General features: G+C 43.8%; 2 protein-coding genes across 13 annotated transcripts in view; one reads left to right on the top strand and one right to left on the bottom strand.

Annotated features, from left to right (window-relative positions):
- Nucleotides 1-950: 950 nt before the first annotated feature.
- Nucleotides 951-23826, bottom strand: CSTL1 (cystatin like 1). 11 transcript variants are annotated; one of them, XM_029917462.1, is made up of 6 exons: nt 19617-19651; nt 14083-14253; nt 5089-5340; nt 1815-1928; nt 1249-1422; nt 951-1068 (listed from the first exon to the last, which is right to left on the bottom strand). In XM_029917462.1, the coding sequence occupies exons 3-6, from the start codon at nt 5305-5307 to the stop codon at nt 985-987; spliced, it is 591 nt and encodes a 196-aa protein (XP_029773322.1). In that variant the 5' UTR covers nt 5308-5340; nt 14083-14253; nt 19617-19651; the 3' UTR covers nt 951-984. The 11 variants fall into 11 exon arrangements, with proteins under 11 accessions (XP_029773322.1, XP_029773323.1, XP_029773320.1 ...); XM_029917463.1 differs by lacking the exon at nt 19617-19651 and adding an exon at nt 19547-19614; XM_029917460.1 differs by lacking the exon at nt 19617-19651 and adding an exon at nt 18567-18831.
- Nucleotides 22691-25191, top strand: part of NAPB (NSF attachment protein beta) — a 37273-nt gene continuing 34772 nt past the window's right edge. For both annotated transcript variants that reach the window (XM_029917455.1, XM_029917456.1), the window contains exon 1: nt 22691-22869. In XM_029917455.1, coding sequence (XP_029773315.1) covers nt 22772-22869 — 98 coding nt within the window. In that variant the 5' untranslated portion in view covers nt 22691-22771. The remainder of the gene's footprint in view (nt 22870-25191) is intronic.

A 25191-nucleotide genomic window follows, 5' to 3' on the forward strand; every position in this document is an offset into this window, starting at 1 on the left:
AGGGAAGACACCATATGTCTCATTCCACCAGCAGAGAGCACATGGGAGGCTCAGGAACTCTCTGTGAAGGAAAGAGTTCACACAGCCAGCCAAGACTGCTGTCCTTGGAAAGGACTGCTTGTAAAGTTGGCCTTGGTTGCAGTATGGGAACCTGAATGGCAAACAATTCCCTACACTGATATAAACTTTCTCCCCAAGTGCTGAGAGGACCTCATTATGTCTACACTGTTTGTACAATGTGATTTATGCCAGACACCTGCTTCTCTCCTGGGATTCTGAAGTTTGGACACATGCTTGGCAGAGGCACTGAGTCTCTGATGAGCTTCCCTAGGAAACTCATTTCACACATGTTATCACAACTCACTGCTGGGGAATTAAGTGCTCCTATGTGATTGCACCAGGAGAGGACTCTGGAAACCTGCATCTAGTTCTGCAAAACAATTCTCCCCATCAGCCTTTTCCTTCTGCTGGTTTTGTCTTGTATCCTTTCACTGTAATAAGTCATAACTGTGAATACAACTGTGTGCTATGTTCTGAGGGCCTCCTACTGAGTTACTGGTCTAGTGAACTTGGGGACCCCAGCTACACTCACACTCCGTGTAAGTCATGGAAAGTGTGGGGAAGAAACAGAGCTCTTGCAAGCTCAGTCCAGACGTCAGGATGTGTGCCTGAACCACAATAAGCCTCAGAGATACATTCCAAAGTAGAAAAACTAGGAGTTTCTTCCAAAGAGATAGCAGCCTTCTGTTCAAATTGTACCTGCCCCTTAAGGGCCACTGAGCATGTGCATGAGTGAGTGTGAGTGTGTGAGACTGCATATGTGTGCATGTGCCTGTGTATGCTGCATTGTGAGTGCACATGCATATATGTGGGTGCGAGTGTGAGTGGTTGCTGCTGAGACGGAACAAGGCCCTTCAGAAGTCTAATAGGAAGAGCACAATGTGGCCATCTAAGTTTTCATCAAAGATCTTTACACCAATACAGTCAAGCCTCCAGACAGGAGTTGTTCCAGAGTTGGTAGTAGTTCATCCAGGGCACAGTGTACACCAGAAAATCACAAATGAAACTCTGTGGAAGAAGAAAGAAAGCCACTTTTTGAAAGTGAATAAAAGCTTCTGCCCCCACCCCAGCCCCTTATCTGGGGAGTCTGGACCAGTCACTGTGTCTGTACACTGACCATATGGGTTGGGGATCTGCTCACAGTCACGTAGTGGGGCAGAGTGGGGCCAGCTTAAACAAGGATGTTACCTTGGGTGCCCCCAGCCCAGTCACATGGGACCTGGAACAGGAGCGCCTGGAGCCTGCAGCCCAGCAGGACATGGGGATGAGGTCTGGGCAGGACAGCAGTCCTCCTGCACCAGCACTCAGGCACAGAGGATTTCTCATGTCTGCCAGCTTACAGGTGGTTATCACCAGGAAGAACTGGGAAAAGGCAGAAAAGATGGGAGATGGGCAGAGGTTGGAAGATAAGAAGGAAACTAGACAATCCTCAGGGATCTGGAGAGTGTGAGTCAAGATCAGAGTAAATCCCTAGGGAAAGTAAACCACTTCCACCTGAGGGCCAGGATGGTACTAGGAGGGGAGACAGAAGGCTTGTGGCCAATGCTGTACCAAATGCAGGTGGGGAGACTGCCCATTCTTCCTCTCACCTCTGGGCACCCCCAGGAGCATCAGGAGACCCTTGGACTATTCCTCACCCTACCCATATCCACACAACTGGAAAATGGGTCAATATCTAATTCTGGTCCACTTTATAAATTTTTAATTTCCTCCTTCTGATCACAAGGTCCTGCTCAAAGACTGCTACCACACACCTTTTTCAGGTTTTTTTTGTTTTGAATGGGGCATGAATGGTTCCTTGTGCCATTTCTCTTGCATTTGGTCCGGCTAATCTTCACGGTGACCATATATTCCACTCCAGTAGTCAGCTACCAAGAAACAGTGCCACTGTTAGTATCGACTCCAAGCATCCAATTGCTGGTCCTCACCAGGTAAAGCTATGACAGAGATGAAGCCCCAGGAGTGACAGTCCCTCTTCCCAGAGCTCATCCACCAAAAGCATGGCTCCCTCTTCCCTTTCCAGCTGGAAGATGCACCCTGGCAGCTGAGGCCCCTTCCAGTCCCCAGCAGGAGCAGAGCCCTGCCCCTTGCCCTGGACTGGCTTCATTGCTGCACCCACAGATAGCTTCTTGCCTGTCTCCCTTGAATCTCCAAGATGAGGGAGGCAAGACATGGAGCTTGGCTGTTAGCAGTCCCAGAATACCCGCCATGTCTATACACGATCCTCAGAGTACCTAGAGGTGATCTTGTCTCTCAGCTCCATCCGTGTTCTCCCTTCCTACTCTCCTTCCCAACCATCCTGAATGGAAGTTTTGCAACACAGATGAAAAACACACACTTAGGAACTGAACTGATTTGGGGTCTCATTCCCCACCTACTAACACTGCGCCCTTAAGCAAATGTCCAGCAGCCTCCATCTCTTCAACTACCGAGTCCAGATAACAAATGTGATGGCTCAAGGAGTTGTTGCCTAGCCTAAAGAGAAGCGTGGTTCTCCTGAATGCACAAATAAAATTTTTAAATAACTTATAAATTATTAAATGCTTTAGCAAAGTGTGGGAAACATTTCTCTGAAGCAGCAATGGAGTTGGGAAAGCCACAGAAGACAGAAGAATTGTGCTTGAGTTCTGGCTTTATCCCATGACAACTCTATCTCCTGGGCCAAGCTCTGCCATCTCCCTGACTCAGTTTTCTCATCTATAGAATGGGAAGAATAGTGAATGTGTAAACCATGGAGAGCACACACCAGGGCTATTCCTAATTGTTGGGATCTGTCTTCTTGTGCTCATGTTCAAGTGTCAGGCTGCGAGGACTCTAAGGGCAGGGAGGCTGGGAAAGCTTTTGTGGCAGGGAAGACACACAACCTGAAATAAAACTCTAACAAACGCTTTGGTGAGTCATGTTCTCTGTTGGAAATAGCTGGGTCCCTCAAGTCAATGTACGAGATAGAGAGCTCTGCCTGGGGAAGGGGAGAAGCTCCTGGATGTTCCCTGCTTCCTTGGCCCAGTACTGGGTCAAATCAAAGGAGAAGGCATGGCACTCTCACAGGTGGGTGGAAGTAAAGGGAGAGAGCAAAGTGCCCTCAGAAGAGCTCAGGGTGGTTGCAGGGCAAGGAGGCCTGAGGGTAGTATTGCCATCCTGGCCCAGGATCTGCCATTGAAAGAACTTTAGAATTCAGGATCCAACTCTTCATCAAAGGACAGTTCCATCCAGCCATTGGCATCCTGCAGGGCTTTTACACTGACCTTCATCGTGCTCCATATGAATGAAAATCTAAAACACTGGCCATGAATTTTACTAACATTGCAGTGTGCAGGGTATCCAACTTTGGCTCAGGTCATGATCTCATGGTTTGTAAGTTTGAGCCCCATATCAGGCTCTGTGCTGACAGCTTAGAGCTTGGAGCCTGCTTTGGATTCTATGTCTCCCTCTCTCTCTGCCCCTCTCCTCCTCATGCTCAGTCTCTCTTTGTCTCTCAAAAAAAATTTTAACATTCCAGTGTGCAAAATGTTTTATTTATTATTAGACTGGACTGCTAGATAATAAAAAGAATCATCATAGTAATACAATTACCTTCATGAGTGCTGTTTCACTCATTCTGCCCACTTGCAGGTGAGGAAACTGAGGCCTGGAGAGTATGGATGGCATTTGGCTAAGATCCCACAATTAGGGGGACCTAGAGTCTCAGGGCAGGCAGCTCACCAGACCCACCTCCTATATCCCTCTGTGAGGTATTAGGACAGACACAATCATGTGGCCCTTAACCCAGATCAGCTCTACCAAGGGACACATATGTTGTTCTTTCATCCATTTGGTATTTTTTATTTTTATTTATTTTTTTATTTATAGTTTATTGTCAAGTTGGTTTCCACATAACACCCAGTGTTCTTCCCCACAAGTGCCCTCCTCCAGGTCCATCAACCCTCTTCCCTTTCCCCCTCCCCCTTCAGCCCTCAGAATGACATTAGAAGTTTGCTCATAAACTATTCATTTAGAGTTAAATGTTAATGATAATGGGCTGACTCCACAGACAAGCCTCCTGGGGATTCTCAATTTGGCAAGATATTTGGTCAACAACCACCACCTTGTGGTCAAGACACCTCAGTGTTCTTGGTCCTGATAAGCTCCATCTTGGGGTAAGAGTATGTAACTGAAACAGGGATAGGCTGATGTCCACACACTATGATGTCAGGCCCATTTTGTGTCACATTAATACTGCAGCCCCTCCCTGCTCCCCACCCTTGCTGGTTCCTCCTGTTCCCACTGCCCCTCTCTCTGGCCAAAGACCTTTTCTCCTGTCAATTATTTTTTTTCCAAATTGGATTATTTGAACTAAAATGCGCTATTGCCCCTGCCCTAACTTGCATATAGTTTACCATGTAAACTTGAGGGGAATTTTTACCCACAAAAGTGGTTTTCAAATAACTTTTTTCTCTCTCTCATTCCTGATTAATATATTTCAGAGAAGCTTTTTATGCAAAACACATAGAGAGAGATGATCTGGTTGAAGCCTATCCCTCACTCCCCCTCTTCCCTCCACCCAAAAGAAACCCATCTGTGCAATTCCAGATTCCTGTAGAATACAGCCAGAAAGTCCAGACTTTACGGCCTTTGGATATTGAAAAACTATTGTTGAGGAGGAACCTATAGAGACCATCTATATTTTAACAGACCATATAAACAGACCATAAAGCAGACCATTAAAGGAAACAAAATCATCCTTGTTTGCTGTCACTCTGGTAGGACTACTTTCAGAATTAAAGGCAATTCTTCCCAAGGAAGAATAATTGAGAACCTCAGAAGCTATCTTTACTTTGGACCAAGAGTAACAGAGTTTCATTCCAGTCCTGGGGCTGGCATTTCAAAAGCGTAGCTAAGGCAGGTCTGGGGTCCAAACAACTGCAAAGCATGCTCATCCTAAGTGAAACCTCCCCTACCTTGGTGAAACCATCATTTCGTTCTCTCTGGGAGCCATGCCATGTCCCTGCATGTCCAAGTGGGCACATCCAAAGAAACCAAGGCACAAACCTGCATCCGACTTCGAAGTAGCTTGTCGACTTGAAATAAGTAGGTGTCATTGCTAGCATTGTTGTAGGTTTCAATGAAGAATTTGAGCGTTGAATTCATGTTTTTCATGCTTGTAGACGTCTCCTGGAAGCCTTCCCACCTTTGAAAGTGACCCAGCCTGGCTACCAGCACCAGGGCAGCCAACAGCAACAGAGGATTCCTCCAGCATCCAACTCCCATCGTGCAGCCTCAGAACCGTCCTTTCCACTGCACCTGTCAGGGCAGGCTGGGGCTAGACTGTAGCTCACTCACCCTCCTGCAGCAGCTCTTGCCAGGTGAGCTTTCCCAGGTTAAATAGAGATTGTCACCCCAACCTCATCCTCTCAAGGCTCTTCCATAATCTGACCAAAGGACCAACACATGGGGCACCTGAGTGGCTCCATCAGTTGAGCATTCAATTGTTGATTTTGGCTCAAGTCACCATCTCTTCGTTCATGAGATCAAGCCCCATGACAAGTTCTATGCTGACAGCATGAATCCTGCTTGGGATTCTCTCCCTCTCTGCCCTTTCCCTGCTCGCACACATGCATATTTCTCTCTCTCTCTCTCTCTCTCTCTCTCTCTCTCTCTCTCTCTCTCTATCAATAAATAAACATTAAAAAAAGGACCAACCCACAAAATCTCCCTGGGTGGTTGCTCAATTCACTCTCGAGTCCAAATTTTCCACATATTTATGACACCCATTTGGTTCTTCAGTTATTCAGGCAAGCATAATTTCTGAATACCTTGCCAAGATGGAGAAGACCCTCTCACTGCTTTCACATCCATTGAGGAATAAAGCCCCCAAAACAGAGCCTTATAGTGCTATACAGTAAGAAACATATTGGAAAGAGAAGTGCCATTTGTGGGAATTGGGGAAGGCTTATAGAGAAGGTAATATCTGAACTGGGATATGAGGAATCAGGGACATGGAACAAGGTATAATACATTCTATTTACCTTCTGTAGGCTCTACTTGTCTAACCCAGCCATCAACTATTTCCTTTAGGGACAGGTTCTCTTTACTAACCTGCCACTTTCTCAACACAAATTTCTGGCTGCTGGATCCCACTGTGCCTACAGGCCCTGACACTAGTTCTTGCTATGGTGGTGTGACCCCAACAGAGCTTTGTGAGGTAATCCTAGCCTCCCTGTGAGGGAGGAATAAGCCCTGATCCTTATTCACAGATTAATCCTGTAGACCTCTGAACGTTAGGTGCTGCTTACATCAGGCAGGAAAAATTCTCCTCTACTTTCTTTGGGTCGCTGGCTGGGCCTTACATTTAACTAGCAGGAGAAAAACATGCATGTTTAATTGGTCTTTTATACACACATGAGATATTTCACAAGAGAATGAAGATGTGAAGTGGCCAGAACAAGAGGCTTACATACCCTGTTGACAAAGAAACAATACGTGTGTGAAGAATTGACAAGACAATGGGGTTTGGACTAGGGGTAATAAATGGTGAAGAAGGTTTGTTTATACAGCCTTATTGCCCCTGAATGCCCTGTCTCCAGAGGTGAGGATGCCCTCCATCCTCCCAGTACATGAAGGGTATTTTTCACATGGGAGATTTGTCTTTTATTTTCAAGGGAGAAGGGCTGGGATTGGGGGGGGAGGGGGCCCAACTATCCTTCCTGCTTCGTCATTTTCTCAAACTCCCTTGGCTTAAAATCTTCAATGTGCCAGGGTGCCATATTTTAGTGTAGTATGTCTGAACCCCATCACCTGCACCCAGAAGCCTGTAATAGCTCCCCATTTTAAAAACTTTTGTTAAGGTGGGATCCCAAATGCTATCCTGAAGAAAAAAATTAGTGGGACAATTGATGAAATGTGAAGAAAGTCTGTAGATCAGTTCATAGCATTTCACCAATGTTAACTTCAAGTTTTTATCATTTCATTTTTAGTTAAACAGGATGCTAACATTTGGGATAGTGGGATGAAGTGTATGACAACCATTCATGCAGCTTTTGTTGCCATTTTCTAAGTCTGAAATTATTTCAAAATAAAGGTTAAAATGTTCACAAATAAATAGGACCTTAGTCTTTGAGAAGCAGCACCACCTAGCAATCCAACTCTCCTGAGTTCAGATCCCTTGCAAGGTGACTCTAGGAGAGGTAGTTAATCTCCAAGTCTCAGTTTCTTCATGTATAATATGAGAATGGGGAAAACTACTAATCTTGGTTTGTGGTGGAGACTAAATCCATGTAGAAAACCACCTGTTCTCAGGTCAGGCATTGATCAGTGCTCAGAAGCATCCTCTGGGTGATTCTTTCATGACTCTGAACCCACACGCTGAAGCCCATGATGTGTTGGATACCAACTGCCCCAGAACACAGACCGCCCTCTGATGTGAAAATCTTACTAGACCTGTTATGACCTCCTGCCCTGACCCTCAGAGCATGCCTTGCAGGACTTATTCACTAATGGAGGTGGCTGCTTTGGGACACCCTGACCCAGCTCTATAGGAGTGTCATTGTCAAATAGCTATATAATGGTTCTGAGTAACATGTGTGAGTATTCAGACCCCGACAAGGGCAGTCTGTCCTAGAAACCTGGGATATGCCCATCAGACTGGACCTGAGGAAGGAAAAGTAACATTCAGTGGGCCATATTAGAAAATCTAAGAACATAGGGCTAAATACATGAAAAATTGATCTACTTATACAAATATGCACCTTGGTTATGTCCATAAAGTAAGATATAAATGAATCCCCAGTAATTTCCATAGAATATGAAAAAAATATATACGGACCCTGGTGATATCCATAGAATAAAACAGAAAACAGGAAACTTATCTGTCATTTCTTTTCTGGAATTGTTTGGCTTATAGCAGTATAAATCCAATCTCTGCCAGTTCCCACATGGCCTTCTCTTCTGTATCTTTGTTTCAAATCTCTCCCTTCTTTCTCTTAAAAATATCAGTCATTGGATTTGGGGACTACCCTAAATCCAATGTGATCTCATCTTAAGATCCTTAACTTACATTCATGGATACTAGGGGCTAGGATTTGCATATATATTTTGGGGGACCACAGTTCAACCCACTAAAATGTCCACCAAATAAGAGAAATTTGGGAATATGAACGTGTCCATATGTATTAGTTTCCCATGGTTTTGTAACAAATAACCATGAACTTGGTTGTTTAAAACCACAGAAATGGATTGTCTTACAATTCTAGAGGCCAGAAATCTGAAGGCATTTTCACTAGACCAAAATCAAGGTGTTGGCTGGGCTTAACTCCCTCCAGAGGCTCTGGGGAAAAGTCCACTGGATGCTGTTATTTTTTGGCTTGTGGCCACATCACCCCAATCTCTACTTCTGTGGGCATATGACCTCCTTCTCTTCTGTCTGCCTCCCATTTATAAGGAAATGTGAATGGCATTTAAGATCCACCTGAAAAATCCCAAATGATTTGTGCATCTCAATATCTTGATCTCAATCACATCTGCAAAGTCCTTCTTTACCATGGAAGAAAATGCTCACAAGTTCCTGGGGTTAGGGTGTGGAGATCTTACAGTGGGTCATTATTCAGCCCTCCACACCATGGATTCAAGGAAATTTTGAGGAGTGATTATTTCCCTAGAAGGATGGAGAACAGAGTCCCTGGTCATGGGGAAAAGGGAAATATACACAATCATGGAAATGGAGGGAAATAGGAGACCTCATCAATTCTATGCTTAATGGAAAGTGAAAAATAGGGGATCTGATAATACCCATGGGATAAGAAGAAGCTAAGGATCAGCATTATATCAGCAGATCAGAGAAAAAATACAGGAGGATACATGATTTCCATAGATTGAGGGGGAAATGGTGGCTTTGGTTATGTCCATGGAATGAAGAGAAAATAGGATTCCAATAATGCTTGTCATGTAAGGGATAAGCAGGGGGGTTGGTTAAAATCACAGAATACAGAGTAAATAGATTGCCTGGCTATATCCAGAATAGACTACACGATAAGGCAGCAATATAATTCCCATAAAATGAGGGGGAAATGGAAGACCCTGGTCATGTCCATGGAATATGGTGAAAATAAGAGACCTGGAAATGTTCATGAATTAAGATCAAAACACTGAGCCTGATAAAATCCATGGAAAGGGAAACTATTATGCTTAATTATTTCCATGCAATGAGGAGAAAATACATGCTGAGTATGTCCCTGTAACACAAGAAAATAGGAAACTTCATTATGTCAATAGAATGCCCTGGCCATATCTATGGAATGAAAGGAAAATGGGCAGTCCCATCGTGTCCACAGAGAAAGAAAAAACATAGAGACTATGACTATGTCTATGTAGTGAGGGGAATATAGGGACCCTGGCCATGGAATGTGAGTATGCAAAAGAAGGGAAAACAAGGAAGATGGCATGTCCATGTGCAAAGAGGAAAATAGGAAGCCTAACAGTGTCTTTGAAATAAAGGCATGGGGTCTGATGGTTTCCCATGGAATAAATGGAAAATAGAAGCCCTAGATGTCCAGGAATAAGAAGAAAATTGGAAACATGGCCATGTCCATGGAATAAGGGGAAAACATGTGGCCCAGTTAAGTCTATGAAAGTCTATAAGGACGAAATGGGGGGGGGTGCTGATTATATCCATTTAATAGAGGGACACAGGGAGCCTAGTCATGTCCAGGAAATTAGGGAAAATAGGGTTTCTAGATATTTCCATGGAAAAAGGGAAAGTAGTTAAAAAGAAAAAACTCAGCTTCACACCTGGGTAGGGGAAACCCCAGCTCTTCCCTTTGGTCTTTTTCTCCCATGAGTATCCTTTTCCATCTTGCAAAATATACTTTCTGAAATTTCTGGCTGCCAAATATGTGAGGGTCTTCCCCACAACAAGCAATTCTCTCCAACACTAGCTTAGTGTTCTACAATCCACTCTGCCTATAGATAGCATCGGACCCCACAGGTGAAGGGCTTTGTCCTACAAGATTGCCCCACCATCATCACCACCTTCAGACGCCAGGTGCAAGTTCAGGTTTTTAGCTATGCTTCTGACCAACTGCCTATAAATCTGACGTTCCTATAGCCTCCTTTTGGGTTTGGCTAATTTGCTAGAATGACTCATAGAACTCAGGGAAACACTTTTACAAGTTTATTATAAAAGGGTACAGATGAACATCCAGATGAAAGGAAGGTATAAGGCAAGGTATTTGCTAAGTCTTCCATGCTCTATCCTGGAGGGCAACTCTCCTGATACCTTCACATGATAACTAACCTGAAAGCTCTCCAAACCCTGTATTTTGGGGATTTTATGAGGCTTCATCATATAGGCATGATCCATCATTGACTCCATTTTTAGCCCTTCTCTCTTCTCAAGAAGTGAGGGACAGGGCTAAAAATTACAAGTTTCTAAACATGGGTTGTTCTGTCTGGTGACCAGCCTCTAACCAAGAACCCATATAAAATCACCTCACTAGAACAAAAGGCACTTGTATTACCTGGAAATACAAAAATTTCAGGAGCTCTATGCCAGGAACCAGGGTCAAAGACCAAATATTAGAAAAAAGATGCTCTTAATGCTCTTACCACTTAGGAAATTACAAAGGTTTCAGGAATTCTGTGCCAGAACCAGAGGTAGACACCAATATATATTTTCTATTTTCTATTAAATAGGAAACTTGATTATGTCCATGAACAACAGGGAGGTAGAGGCCGTAGCTCTCTGTGGCCTGGTCATGTCCTCCGAAAAAGGAGACAACAGAGAACCTATTTACTTTCATTGAATATAGGAAATTGTGTTGCCTGTATAGCTGTGGGAGAAAAGGAAAATAGGGACCTTGGTTTTCTCCATGGAATAAAGGTACATTAGGGGCACCTGAGGGGCAGCATAGAGCCTGATTGAGGTCCTCTCCCTCTCTCTCTCACTCTCTGCCCCTCTTTCCCTCACTCTGTCTCTCTCAAAATAAACAAATAAACTTTAAAAAAAATTTTTAATAAAAAACAAAGTAAAGAAAAGGCTGTCCTTGTCCAGAGCCACATAGGGGCAAGTATGAGAAGGTTGAGGCCTGCCCCTCAGCCCCTCCCACCTTACTGGGCCCACGCCACCTTCTCATTTGCTGCTGCACCATCCAGAGGAAAGCGGTCAGCCTCAGTAGCAGTTGGTGCTTAAGAAAGAATAAACATGTTTCCATGGCATTCTGACTCACAGGATGAACCTGGTAGCAGGGCCACTGCTGGAGCAGTCGTAGTGGCAAGTGTATGGGATTTGTCTTCCATCAGCCCACAGCTGTGTGGTATGTGGGTGACATGGTGGGAGTCTATGGGGAGCTATCTGTGAGATGCACAGCTTCCTGGTTTTGTCTATTGCCAACCAGGCTTGGAAATTCTTTGTCAGGCTGCTCCCAGGGAAAAATTAGCAGGAGATAGAGGGAGAATGTGTCTTATCACTGCTGGCACTAAGGCTCAGTTTGTGTGGGCTGAGGAGTTTGGAAACAGGGAGGTTCCTGGCTGTGGTTTTTAACCCACTTCTCCATCTTGTCATTCCTGCCCCTCCATCCAGATGGACTCATTAGGCTCCTCCTTGACCCCAACTCCCTTGGGCTCACATAAACCACTCATCAGTCTGGTCAAAACATTGCTCATCATGATATGCTTCTGATTGGAAACCTGAAGTGGAGTGCCACTGCTCCCCAAAGTAGGAAGGGACATGAAGATCATCTAGTAGGTGAGAATTCATGCCCTAGGATGCCAGGTATGTTCCAGAACAGATAGCCAGATAGACATTCGCCTACCCAGCCAGGCTGAGTCCAGACATCCAGGCTGGTCAGTTCTGTGCTCACTGTGGGCCTGAGACTGCTGTGAGAGGTCAGAGAGCGGCAGAGCAGTCAGATGTGGGGCAGCCCTCCACTGTTGCTTGGAAGCTGATTTTCCTTCTGAGTCTTAGTTTCCTCATCTGTGAAATCGGTGTAATAGCAAATACATCACATTATTGTAAAAGGTACAGAAGCGCCTCACATAGTGCCTGGCACACAGGGCTCAATCATGTTGACTATTTCAAGAAGATGGAGAAACTCCGGAAGTCATGGAGATAAAACAGGTAGAATTGCCCTGGGGTTCCAGGCTATTTTCTGAGATCTCCCTGCTCCTGCCCTCTCTCCATCCCCATTGCCATTGAGACCATAGGGGCTGAGAGAAGAATCATTATATGACAAGTCTCAGAGAACAAATATGCCCTTGCAAACAGCAGTGATCTCATTTTCTTATTCTACCTTATTTCATTCATTCATTCATTCATTCATTCATTCATTCATTCATTCACTGAAGCACCATTTGATAAACTCTTCTTTGTCCTGCTCTCAACTGGCTGCTGGCCTGGATATTACCCTGGCAAGAAGCAAATCTATTTGGAACCCACACTGCCACCAGAAACCCTTCAAAGCCAGCCCAGCAAGAAGCAATTGGCCATCTTGGTACCTGCTTGAGTACTCTCCCAAGGGAGGCTGAAAGGGAGTATTGCCCAAGCTATCAGCAGCAGCCCACACTGCAGCCTTGAGTTCCTGGACCCTCATCCCTGGGGCTGCAGCAGAAGGATGCAGCTGCCATTGGCCGGAGAAGCCCGCTGGTCCTGGGGAGCAGGCCATAGCAGGTGCAGAATGTCAACAATGACAAGGTGGTACTACAGATGGCTCAGAGCTAGCATTGCCCCAAAAAGCTCAGTGTACATTTACTCTTTCCAGACAAGGAAACCAGAGAAATCACGAGGCTCAGAATGTCAGAGATGTCACAAAAGAGAGGACATTCTCACTATCTCTGTAGGATCCCCACCTAGGGACTCAGGGTGTAATGGTTTGTTAACAGGCTGTCATCCTTCACGTAGATTTGGTCTCGTTTCTTTCTCTTCTTTTTTTAAATTTTTAAAGTTTATTTATTTTGAGAGAGAGAGAGAGAGAGCATGAGCAGGGATGGGCAGGGAGATAAAGGGAGAGACAGAATCTCAAGCAGGCTCTGCACTGTCAGTGCAGAGACTGACAGTCTCAACTCAGAACTGCGAGATCATGACCTAGGCAGAGATGCTTAACCAAGTGCTTAAGGGATGCTTAACCAACTGAGCCACCCAGGAGCCTCCCTTTTGTTCTTCCTGCAGCTGTTTTCTCTGGCACAGCTTTGGTTTACCAGCTCCTTAGCATGCTATGCCATTTAAGTAACCATCACGTCTCATTTTGAAGCCAATAAAAAGCATGCAGCCTCTGCAGACTGCTGTGCTCCCGCTTCTGCTCTCCTGCTCCCCTGCTGTTTTTCCTTGAGCAGGCTGCCATCTCCTGATGCAACAAGTAGCAAACGCTGAAGCTGGTCAAAACTTTGTTGCGACCTTCAAGTTTTCAAGTTCAAGTCCTTTGCCCATCTTTTCTATTTGGTTGTTTGCCTTCCATTGATTTGTAGTATTTATTTATCCTTAGAAATAATTATTTGGGGGGTTATTTGCTGTAAATATCTTTTTCTGGGTTGTGGTTTTGTCTTTTATTTTGAGTTATGCTATGTTAGTGAAAAGAAATCCTTTATCTTAATGGAGTGAATGTATTGATTTTTTTCTCTTATGGTTTGCAGTGTTGATGACCATGAAATCAAGGTCATGAAGCCACTTTCCTGTATTTTCATTTTAAACTTCCAAAAGTTTTCACCTGAAACTCATGTGACATTATGTATCAACTATACTTCAATAAAAAACAAGCAAAAAAAAAAACCACCAAAAAAAACAAAACTTCTAAAAGTTTTAAAAGCTAAGCATTTCACACTTATGTCCATAAATCATTAATATTTTTTAGCATGGTGTGTTTGCTAATATCTTGTTCAGAATCTTGTATCCATGTTCATGAGTAAGACTGGCCCAAGATTTTCCTTTCTCATATGAGCCTTTTATAGTTGAGTTTCAAGGTTGCACCCCATGCAACAAGCTGGGAGCATGTCATTCAGGGTCCCCCCAGTAAACAGGTACACTCACTATAGGAAGGTTTATTTATTGGGGGTACTTACAGTGCTACAGGTGCAATGGAATCCAGGGCACATGCTTGTCATTTGCTAGAAGATGCGAGGAGCGATGTAGACCTCAGGGAGCCTCAGCTGGCCACCGTGCAGGACTGGGAAACAAATGCCATGATCTCACTCACCTTCTGCCCTCCACCTCATGCTGGGGACCTCATTTGCCTAATGCAAGAAAGAGACCAGAAGACACAGGACCCTATTAATGGACTCCCTACATGTCAGCATCCTGGGGCAGAGAGCAGCATAAAGCAGGATGGTGAGTGGGATGGGGAAGAGAGGGTGCAACGTGATCAGACATATGGACATTTCCCTCTGTCTTTCAATCTTCTAGAAGAGTTACTAGTCTTTTACTTTTTTGTCTATTCCTTTTAGGGATTGGGAAAGAGAGATTCTATATCTGGTTTCATTTCATTGTCTTTATCAAGACAGCCTCCCAGTATACAACTCATTTTCACCAATCAAAATAGTTATGGTCTACAAGGTCCTGAACCATTGCATCTAAGGAGAGCACAAGTTTGGTTCCTTTGAGTCTCTGGTTACATTTTTGTCAACCCATTAAGACATAACATAACATTAAGGCATACATGGATGTATTTCTATCTAAAGACACTTTATTTGACATACATCTTGACTCATTAACATTGAACTCATAGCCAACAGCACTATAACTTGTGCCTGAACAAAGTTTATCTAACATATGTATTTTCTCCCTAAGGCACAGCACAGCTTTCTTGTGCTGAGGAAGACAAGACAGTACTCCAGCACATTTCTTGGAAGTCACTTAAAATAGTGAAATCACCAGAAAATTGCAAAAACATGGAGACTGTGGCACTAAGTAGACCATGAAAAAAAATACTTACTATAGAATGAAAGCCAAAAAGAACCCCAAAAAAACAAAACAAAACAAAACACAAAAAAAGGCAGTATTGCTTTGTCCAGTCTGAGCTGAAAAGATGTATATCAGGTTACTCCAATTTTTCATTACTCTGCATATGTCCATAAATGAATGTGGAAATGCCATAGTATTGATATGGGGATTATAGATAAATTTTAGCAAATAGGCAAATTTGCAAATATAGAATCCACATGGGATGTGTGGGTGGCTCAGTTGTTTAAGCATCTGATTTTGGCTTAGGTCATGATATCACAATTCATGGGTTTGAGCCCTGTATCGGGCTCTGTGCTGACAGCTCAGAGCTTGGAGCCTGATTCAGATTCTGTGTCTCCCTCTTTCTCTGCCCCTCCCCTGTTTGGCTGCTCTCTCTCTCCCTCTCTCTCTTTCTCTCTCTCTCTCTCAAAAATAAATAAATAAACAGTAAAAAATTAAAAAACAAATATAGAATCCACGAATGCTGAGCATTAACTGTATTTTCAAATGCAGTCACTACAACAGTGCAGAGTGGGTTTATGAAGACTCAATTCTTTCAGACTGAGTATGAAGAGATGTTAGCAAGACACCCTAAATCAGCCTGTGACAGTGTGACCACTAATAGGAAACCGCTTCTTCATTTTGGCACAGACCTATTTTGGTAATAGGTAAATAGGATGAACCCCAAATAGGTCACAATAGGAAAGGGTTATATAAAATTTGTGTGATGAACTATTATCCATTAACAATTCATTGCAAAGACTGGTAGCAATCTTGAAAATGTTTATGTTTCCTAAACAGACAAAATACAAACAAATACGCACTGTAACAACATTTGCATATTTGTAGGATTAATAAAGATTTGATAGGAAACATATACATAAAAATGAATAGAAATGAATAGAAAACAATTTTCCTAAAATTTATTTTAATTAAGGAAGTTTAAATCAATTAAATTAAAATAGTAATGTGAAAAGAAATTACATGGTCCAAAAAATAAACCATTTTTCTCTGTAAGCCATTGAGCCTGCAGCTCAGAACCATAACTCTGGGAAGAAACATTGAGCCTAGAGAAGAAAGGTCTTAGAATTTATCATATAAGTAAAAGTTGGGTCATCTTTGTTTTTATATCCATTTGCCATTTTTAAAGTTTCTTTATTTCTTTCAATTTTCCTTTCCTTTCTTTTCTTTTCTTTCTTTATTTTGAGAGCACATAAGCAGGGGAGGGGCAGAGAGGGAGAAAGAGAATCCCAAGCAGGTTCTGTGCTATCAGTACAGAGTCCAGCTCAGGGCTTGATATCACAAACCCCGAGATCATGACCTGACCAGAGATCACGAGTCAGACACTTAACAGACTGAGCCACCCAGGTGCCATTAGCCACCTTTAAAAACATCCAGTTAATTTCAAAATGTGTGCTGGAATTGATATCAGTTAATGAAAAGAATAACATTAATTAATGGCATAATGTTATTTTTGCAGAAGTATTTACTTGAACTTAATTTACCATTTTCTACATTTCCTCTAACAGATATTTTGTACATTTAATTTTACCATTTCTAATTCTTTGGTCTAAATTTTACAGAATAATTTCTTTAAAATATGGTAGATAATAAATAACAAAGCTGTCTTCAGGAACATTTGTAGCAATTTTAACATGCCGTGAAATGTCTCAAACACACACACTACTGTTGTTTTGAAAGTTAAAAAAAAATAATAAACACTTATCAAATTATCCACCTGAAGTTCCCCATTCACTGCTCTCAGGTTTGGGAGTCCATGAGGAAAATGAAAAGAATCACTGTAAATTGAGCAATTAAATTCTATCCTGAAAGCTGCACAAAGTACAGAATCCCAACCTCATCAACATTTGAATAGAGAACATTTATTCTCATTTATAACTACTTGGATGCTTCTGGATGAAGAGCTTTCTGGAATGAATTCTTTTCTTAGCTCCTTCTAAAGGGGACCACACTGGTGCTGTCCCTTCCAATGCCTCTAAGCCATCTTAGGTTACAGACAGAAGTGAGGCTGAGATATCACTGGAGAAGGGAGCTGAAAATGGGGCAGAGCCTCTAGGGACTCAAAGGCCCTTGGGGGCACCTGGGTTGCTCAGTCGGTTAGGCATTGGGCTTCAGCTCAGGGCATGATCTCACGGTTCCTGTGTTCAAGCCCCGCATTGGGCTCTGTGCTGACAGGTAGCTCAGAGCCTGGAGCCTGCTTCAGATTCTGTATCTCCCTCTCTCTCTGACCCTCCCCTGCTCACACTGTCTCTCTCTGTCTCTCAAAAATAAATAAAAAACATTTTTTAAAAAAGGCCCTTGGAAGTGAGGGGCTGCTCCCCAGCGTGGGGGCTCTGGCTTCACAGTATTGACAATGCAACCCAGGTGGGGACTGGCTCCCTTGAATGTAACTCTGGTGGGTTTAACACATCTGCAAATCCTTAGAGATCCTCCCCCTTGAATACCAGTGAGCCTGAGCAATTTGCTTTAAGGTAACAGAAATGATGCCTTGGAACTTCAGAGATTAAGTCATAAAGGTCATCCAGCAGCTACCTGGCTCCCCTTCCCCCATCACCTTTGGAGCCCTGTGCTGGGAGCATCAGCCTTGATGGATGATACAGTCACAGTGAGGAAATGGCAGATGTTTGCACAGCTCCTGCCATGAGAGGCGAATCGCCTTCTGCTTCTACTGCTCATGTGAAATTAATCCTGTTGCCATTAGGCCTTAAAGTGTTCCAAATCAGACTGATATTCCTCACACAGTTGCCCCATAAGAAAAAACATTTTCCTGTCCCTGCATAAGAGATTTTAGATCAAAACACTATAAATGTTTGACAAAGGCTCTTCTAATGAGCCTTGCAGACCCAAAACATAGACTTGAAGGGATTAAAAACACAAGAATTGCATTTCAGTCTGGCCCTGAGAAAAGGAGCTTTCTAAATTGGAGATAAAAAAAATAGGAGACAAGGTCAGAACATGGTCCCTTCCCAAAGTCCACATCCTCCTTTGTGCTGGCTTCAGTTATGAGGAAGGATAAGAATGTGGGAAACCCAGGTACAAAGCCAACACACATAGGGCCCCCATTGTGCTTACATCAAAGAAAAGGCTTTCTCAAGCAATTTGTTAACAAGCATTCTTTTAATTGTAGTTTATAAGCCTAATAAAATAACTCCTAGCCTATCTATACACAACTTAACCTATGTTTTAATCTTAGCTTTACTAACTTAAATAATATGTATGTTATCGTGTGTTCTACTAAAAAATCCTGTTATATTCTCGGTTATAAGATGTACTCAAACTCACTGTAAGTGTGTTACATGACTTGGTTGTAACTTGTTAATTAAAAAACAAAGTCATAATTATTTGCAAAAAAACCAACCCATACAAAATAAAATAGGTTTGTTACTTTCTTAATCTTGGGGACTGACACAAGAATGAATGAGATAGTTCTACAAAAATGCTTCTGTAATATTTGTTTCTGTATACTTTCGATGATTAAACCATCTTATCACAAAGAATTAGCCACTGTAAAAAATTTCTATTTTCTGATGTCATGTTACTGCTTGACCTATAAATAAAGAAACCAAAGCAGACAGAGCAGAGATACCTGCCTGGTGATCAAGAAAGAAACCTGTGGCTCTGTCATCACTCTCTTGTGCTGATACTGTCCATCCTTCAGGGAACCCTGGACCTGCTGGAGTCGGACGCTAAATGTAAACGTTTAGAGAGAGATACCAGGAGCTTCAGCTGCTCTAGCCTTCCATGTCTTCCTATCCCAGGCAGTAGGCATTAGCAGAAAGCCCTGAGGTGACTACCACCTGACGGATAGACCCCCAACTGAGGGGGGTCTCACATGCCACCATCTGAGCCCAGTCAACCCCAAGAACCATAAGTGATGATAATAATAAATGATCATTGTAGTATGACACCACTAAGTTTGAAGAGGTGAACCCCAAGTATATAGTTATCCACAGATGACAATGCTGATTTATGAATTCATAATGAACACCACGACTGTGCATAGTTACCAGAATATGCCTATTTGACCTCACTGCAAATGCTCCCTGTATTAGTTTGTGTTCTCCTAGAAGCAGACCTTGAGACAAGGATTCTAGTGGAAGCAATTTTCTGGAAGGTGACACTGGAAGGCAGTACTGGTAGGAGTGTGAGGAGAAGCAAGGGAAGAAAGTCAATAAAGAGTACAGAATAGCAACCTTCTACTTTGAGCACCTGGAGCTCATTACCACTGGGAGCCTTTGCAAGACAGTGTAAAACATTTCTCAGAGATGTCCCACAGAAAGGTATTTATCCTCCAATTTTCCAACACTCATTGATTGAGGACTGCTCATGGAAGGCCAAGAGGCATTAATTAGCCTTTTCAGTTAATTAACCCTCCCCCATTTCTCCAGCATTCAAGCAGAGCAGGCTGGAAGGCCAAAGAAAACCTTTAGTAGAATTTCAGGTGCTGGCAGTTGGGACCCGCAGGCATGGGAATACCTAACGCTAGTCATGGCCAGAAGTTTTCTACACACTTTAGAATCAGGGGGAAGGGAGGTGGATGACACCAAGTGAATTTAGAACTGGTACCTGCTGCTCAGCTTTGGATCAGGAAGTAGTAGCAGGAATCAGCTACACTCAGTATCAGGGAGATACTCACCCAGGGCACTGGGCACCTGCACTGGTCACTGCAGACACCAGCCCATGCAATCCTGGAAGTACAATGCATTTATGCCTGCTGCACCTTCCTCTGGTGCTAGTCTCCACGCAGGACTCTCACCATGCTGCACCCCCTACTGTGAACACAGGCAGAGGGCCACATCTTGGTTTTCACACAGATAATTTTCTGACTCTGCCTCTCTTACAGCTGGCTATTTTCAAATGGCTTCAGCCTTGCCTTTGAAGACCACCTCTCAGGGTGAATAGATGGATACTCGACATTCCAATTTAACCGCCCACAGGTTCATTCAGTCTGAATGTCTGTGTGTCTACCCTGATCATAGTTCCCTATGATTCTGCTTACAGATTCTGCTTGGTTCTGCCTGGTTCAGGTGTAAGCTTTTCCTTTCCTGCTCCATCTTCGCAGAAACTGTTTGAAATCTCTTCTTTCAAGTGCCCAGAGCTGCTGAAGGGCAAAGTGTATCTACATCAGCATTGTCCACTAGAACTTCATGCAATAAATAGAAAGGCTCTGTATCTGTGCAGTCCAATATGGTAGCCAACTAGCTATATGTGGCTATTGAGCAGTTGAAATGTGGCTAGCGTGACTAATGAATGAAATTTCACATTGATTTCATATTATTTGATTTATATATAAATGGCCATTTATGGCAAGTGGCCACTATCCTGGTCAGCAAAGGTGTAGTTCCTTTGGACCTACTGTAGGATAGCTCCTACTCGGGGGCCTCAAGCCCTCACTGGCCCACACCAGAGCAGGTCTCCATTTCTCTCCTACTTGGCGGATTCCTTATCAGTCTCTCAGCCATCTTCACTCTGTGAGGTTGTCTCTCTGCCCTGCCACCTCCCCTAATCTAGCCTCTGGGAGAAGAAAACATGTGCTCTACACAACAATTACAGTTTGAAGTTTTTGTGTCACTTGGGTATGGACTGGGGAGGATGGGAGTGCCTGATAGAAAGAAGAAAATAAAGGAAATACCCAAACATAAAAATGTCACTATGTGCCCCTGCCACTTTTTTTTAATGCTTATTTATTTTTGAGAGAGAGAGAGAGAGAGAGAAAGAGAGACAGAGCATGAGCGGGAGAGGGGTGGAAAGAGAGGAAGACAGAATCCAAAGCAGGCTCCAGGCTCTGAGCTGTCAGCACAGAGCCCAAAGTGGGACTTGAGCCCATAGACCATGAGATCATGACCTGAGCCAAAATCTGACGCTCAATCAACTGAGCCACCTAGGCACCCATGCCCCCGCCACTCTTAACTGCATGTTCTAGTTTGGAGAAGGTAGTCCATTCCACCTCCTTTTGAGCTGACCACAGATTTGAAACTCTAGAACTGTGTGCTTGACAATAGCAGCAGAGAATTCTTTTTAAAAATGTACGCTTCCTAGATCTCAACTTTAGGATATCCTGATACAAAAACCAGTGCTTTAGGAATCAGTATTTCTTGAACACCCTTTGGAGTTTCTGCATTGGGCCAGCAATGGGAGCTGCTTTTTGTTTTTGCTTTTTTTTTTAACTTTTACTTTTTTTTTTTTTTTGAGAGAGAAATGAAGCATGAGCAGGGGATGGGCAGAGAGAGACACACACAGAATCGGAAACAGGGTCCAGGCTTTGAGCTTCAGCGCAGAGCCTGACACTGGGCTCAAACCCACAAACCTGTGAGATCATGACCTGAGCTGAAGTTGGATGCTTAACCGACTGAGCCACTCAGGTGCCCCGGGAGCTGCTTTAATCGACACAATGATGCTGCACTTAAGAGTTTTTTAGTTGGCCTCACACTGTGAAAATCCCCATGGACTGCCTTGCTTTTCAAGTGCTTATGTCCAATTTTACAGTTTTTCTCATTTACTGCCACCTCTACTTCCCTGCCTTTTTCTTCTCCAATACTGTTTCAAAAGCACACATATTAGGTTTTTGAAGTTAGAGTACTGCATGTAGTAATAGTAAGTAAACCCTACTTGAAGATCTGATAGAGTTATCTCTAGAGTGCCTTCAATGCATGAACTCTGAGATATATGCTTTAGTTACCTTTCTAGGAGTTTTACCCTTGTTGCCTTGCTCTCTAAAGACAGACTTAATTTTCTTAGATATATTTTGTGTGCCTGTGCCCACAGTGTATTTATTAATAGTTTGACATTGTCACAAATTCTCATTTGGCAGTGATTTTCATATTTGCTTCACCACCTCTGCATTAGCATTGCCAAATAAATAGTCCAGAATTTGTATCAAAAAACAAAAACAAAACTCCTTTCAGGACAGGCCTGAAAATTGTTGAAACATAATAGCATCTATCTATGGACAGTCTTCCTGGCAGGCAGAATTATGCCCCCAGAAGACTAACCTCCTATGGCCAGCACCATGTAAAGGATACGAGAGTTCAAAGCCTCCCATCCACGGGGAAAAATTCAGTCAATTAAAAGAATGGATTATACATATAGAGCATAAATATAATTCATTTATAACCGAGGAAGAGAGGACCAACGTTAAGTTGCAATATGGGGTGACTGAAAAATAACTCAGAATTTATATTGGGGAAAATGATTACATTTTTAAACGCATTGCTCTGGAGATAAAAATGGCTCTCTCTGCCAGCTGTTGCTGGCGGGTGGGTGGGTGGATGAGCATCACATGGTTAATGAAATTGCTTCAGGAGACTGCGCAACATTCCCTTTTGCAGAATTTGCGCGTAGGTTGAACGTTCCAATCTGTCATCCCCCGTTTCCTCAAGCATCCCATGCCAGGTATCAGTCGTGGTCAGCAGGGATTCCTGGACCAACGTGAGGCAGCGTGTTTGAGGTATTCCTAACTATAAAGCTATAGGGCATTTTCCATTTCCCCGCATAATTGAATGATTAAAGTTCACCTTGGAATAAGATCCCTACAGAGAGTCACGCCCCCTGCCTCGAAATCCAGTGTGCAGGTAGTTGGCGAACTCAGATCCCCACCCAGCCCGGCTCAGCGGCCTTCTGGGAATTGTAGTTGACGCCTCGGGCATCTCTGTCGCCACTGCCCAGCCTCGGACTACATGTCCCGATAGGCCTTGCGCGCCACGTCTGCGCTCCGTGCTGCTGCTGGAGGAAGGTGAAGGCGCGGAAGGCGCGTCCAAGCCAGGTTAGGTGGTTGTGGCTGCGGCGGGCGACATGGACAACGCGGGGAAGGAGCGTGAGGCGGTGCAGCTGATGGCGGAGGCTGAGAAGCGAGTCAAGGCCTCCCACTCCTTCCTCCGAGGACTGTTTGGGTGAGCGCCAGGCCGCGCGTGCCCTGAAGAGGTCTCTTTCCCAGGCCCCCTCCCTAGCTGACTGTCCCCCATGCACTCCCTGTTGAATCACCCTTCCACCCCTGGAACGCCCAGGGGCCCTCATTTCCCATGCATCCTCCAGAGAGTTCCTAAGTCTTAGGGCCTCCCAGGGACCTCCCCCCAAGAACTCCCCAAGTGCTCTCAGCACCCCTGCGTGCCCCCCATCCTCTAGAGCCCCCAGACCTCTCCCTCACACGCTCCCCGGAACATGTACAATCTCTCGCCGCCCGTCACCCGCTACGCACCCTCCAGACATTCCCTGGGGTCCCCAGAGGGCCTCCCCAACACCCTTCCGGCCCGGCGCTTTCCCTCTTTGGTGCGGGGGTCCCCTGGCCTAGCTTGGAGGAGGGCCGTCACCGCTGCGGCAGGAGAGATTTGTTCTTTTCTCCATGGTTAAACCCGCGTCGCTCGGAGACTCGTGTTGGCTAGAGGCTAGCCCAGGGAGAGCCCGGGGGGCGGTTCCGGGGACCCCCGTCCCGGCGCCTGGCCCGTGCATCTGGGGGCATTTGGCTGGGCGGTGGGCCCCAAGCAAGAGCCGACTGGCGCGGCGCCCCCGTTCCGGAGACGGTGTGCTCGTTTGACTTGCGCCAAGTAGACATTTAATAAACGTTCGTTGGAGAATGAATACGTTTCCTCAGCATAGTATTTTTACTCACCAGAGATTGATGGGTTTGCCGGGGCCTTCTGTTTGATTAAGGATAGCGCAGCTCCTAAGTCGGCGTCTTTTTGGAAGTCCCGTTAATTTTTTGTAATTCTTCCATGTTCTCCTTGGGAAAGGTCTTAAATTCGGACTTCCCAAAAAACAGAGCCTGTACTGACAGTTCTGGGTGGTTGAATATGTGAATGATTCAGCTGTTTAGGATTAGAGAGGCTGAAATTTCCTGGTGTGTTGTTGTCGCTGCCCTTTTTCTTTTTGAAAGTGAAGATCCTTTGCTGAAAGCAAGAGCATGTTTTGGTTGTTTTTTTTTTTTTTTTTTTTTGAGAAGGACCAGTACTTAATTGTTGCATTATTTAACCGTTTTATATTATGTACTAAATTTAGTTTGGAATCAGGTTGTTTTGCCATCTTCATTCTTTTAATTATATTTATTGTTGTGGAGACATCTCCAGGAAATGCTTAGATGCAGGTTTCATGCAGTGCACAGTAGTACAGGATGCAAAGATGCATAAAGGTAAGGGTTCCTAACCTCAAGAACCCCGGGAAGGGCATTTATCCTAGCTGGCTTCTAAATTCTCCTGTGATGTGTAGTTTGGAAGATAGCAGTGAATTATAAGTTTGTTCCCCCTTTAAAAGTTATGATGATTCATAAGGAGCCTATTCTTATGCTTGATGCTAGCAACAAACAGTAGCTCCTTTCTGTGATTCACAAACATTTAACGTATATTTGAATAGAATTTACTGTCCTAACACCTCCTTCCTGGAGGTGATCTTAATGTCACAGCATATTTCAAGTCAGGATGTGCTTCCCTGGAAGAGAATCTGTAATTGGCAGAGGAAAACATCACAGCCCTGGATACTTGTCTCTGGGGAACCCTCCTTTTTGTGAAGAGGTGTTGCGTTATTGTTTTGCTGAAACTAGGCCAAGTCTTGAGCCAATAATCCTAAAAGGATTTTGAAAAGCGTTTTGTTTGTAAACGTCTTTTCTTTCCTTGATTGTTGATCACTGACAGGCCTTATAGGAAGACTTTTGTCTTTACCCCACACAGAAGTCCTTGCGTCCCAGGTCTGGCCTGGATATGGCAGGCTTTTGAATGGGGGGCAAGTTACTTAGCCTCTCTATGCCCCAGTTTCATCTGCTATAAAAAGGGGTAATAATAGTACATCTTGTAGTGAGGGTTCAGTGAGTTTTTGCATGTAAAACATTTAGAACCATTGGAAAAGGTGATTATGAAATATTAATTAGCATATTCATGAAAATTGTCAGCTGATATTTACCAAGAAAGCAGAGAGCCAGACAGACTAAGTGACTTTGCTAGGATTTCAGAGCCAAAGACCTTTAGGACTGGATCTTTGGTCCTTTAAATGAAAGATTTGAAAGGGTTTTGTACCATGTAAGTATTATTTATCCTATGGGGAATCACTGTGTTATTTTCAGTGATACTTAGTTCTAGGAAAACTTGGGGAAGAAGAGTACTTCTGTGAGTTTCAACGGTATATAATTACTTGACACTAAAAACAAGGCCTAGTTTCTCAGTCAGTTACTATGGGAAAACTGATTCTGTATCAAGTTTTGATGTTTAGCATCTTCTGTCATATCTGGC

This window comes from Suricata suricatta, chromosome 12 (genome assembly GCF_006229205.1).
Source record: "Suricata suricatta isolate VVHF042 chromosome 12, meerkat_22Aug2017_6uvM2_HiC, whole genome shotgun sequence".
NCBI classification, from domain to species: domain Eukaryota; kingdom Metazoa; phylum Chordata; class Mammalia; order Carnivora; family Herpestidae; genus Suricata; species Suricata suricatta.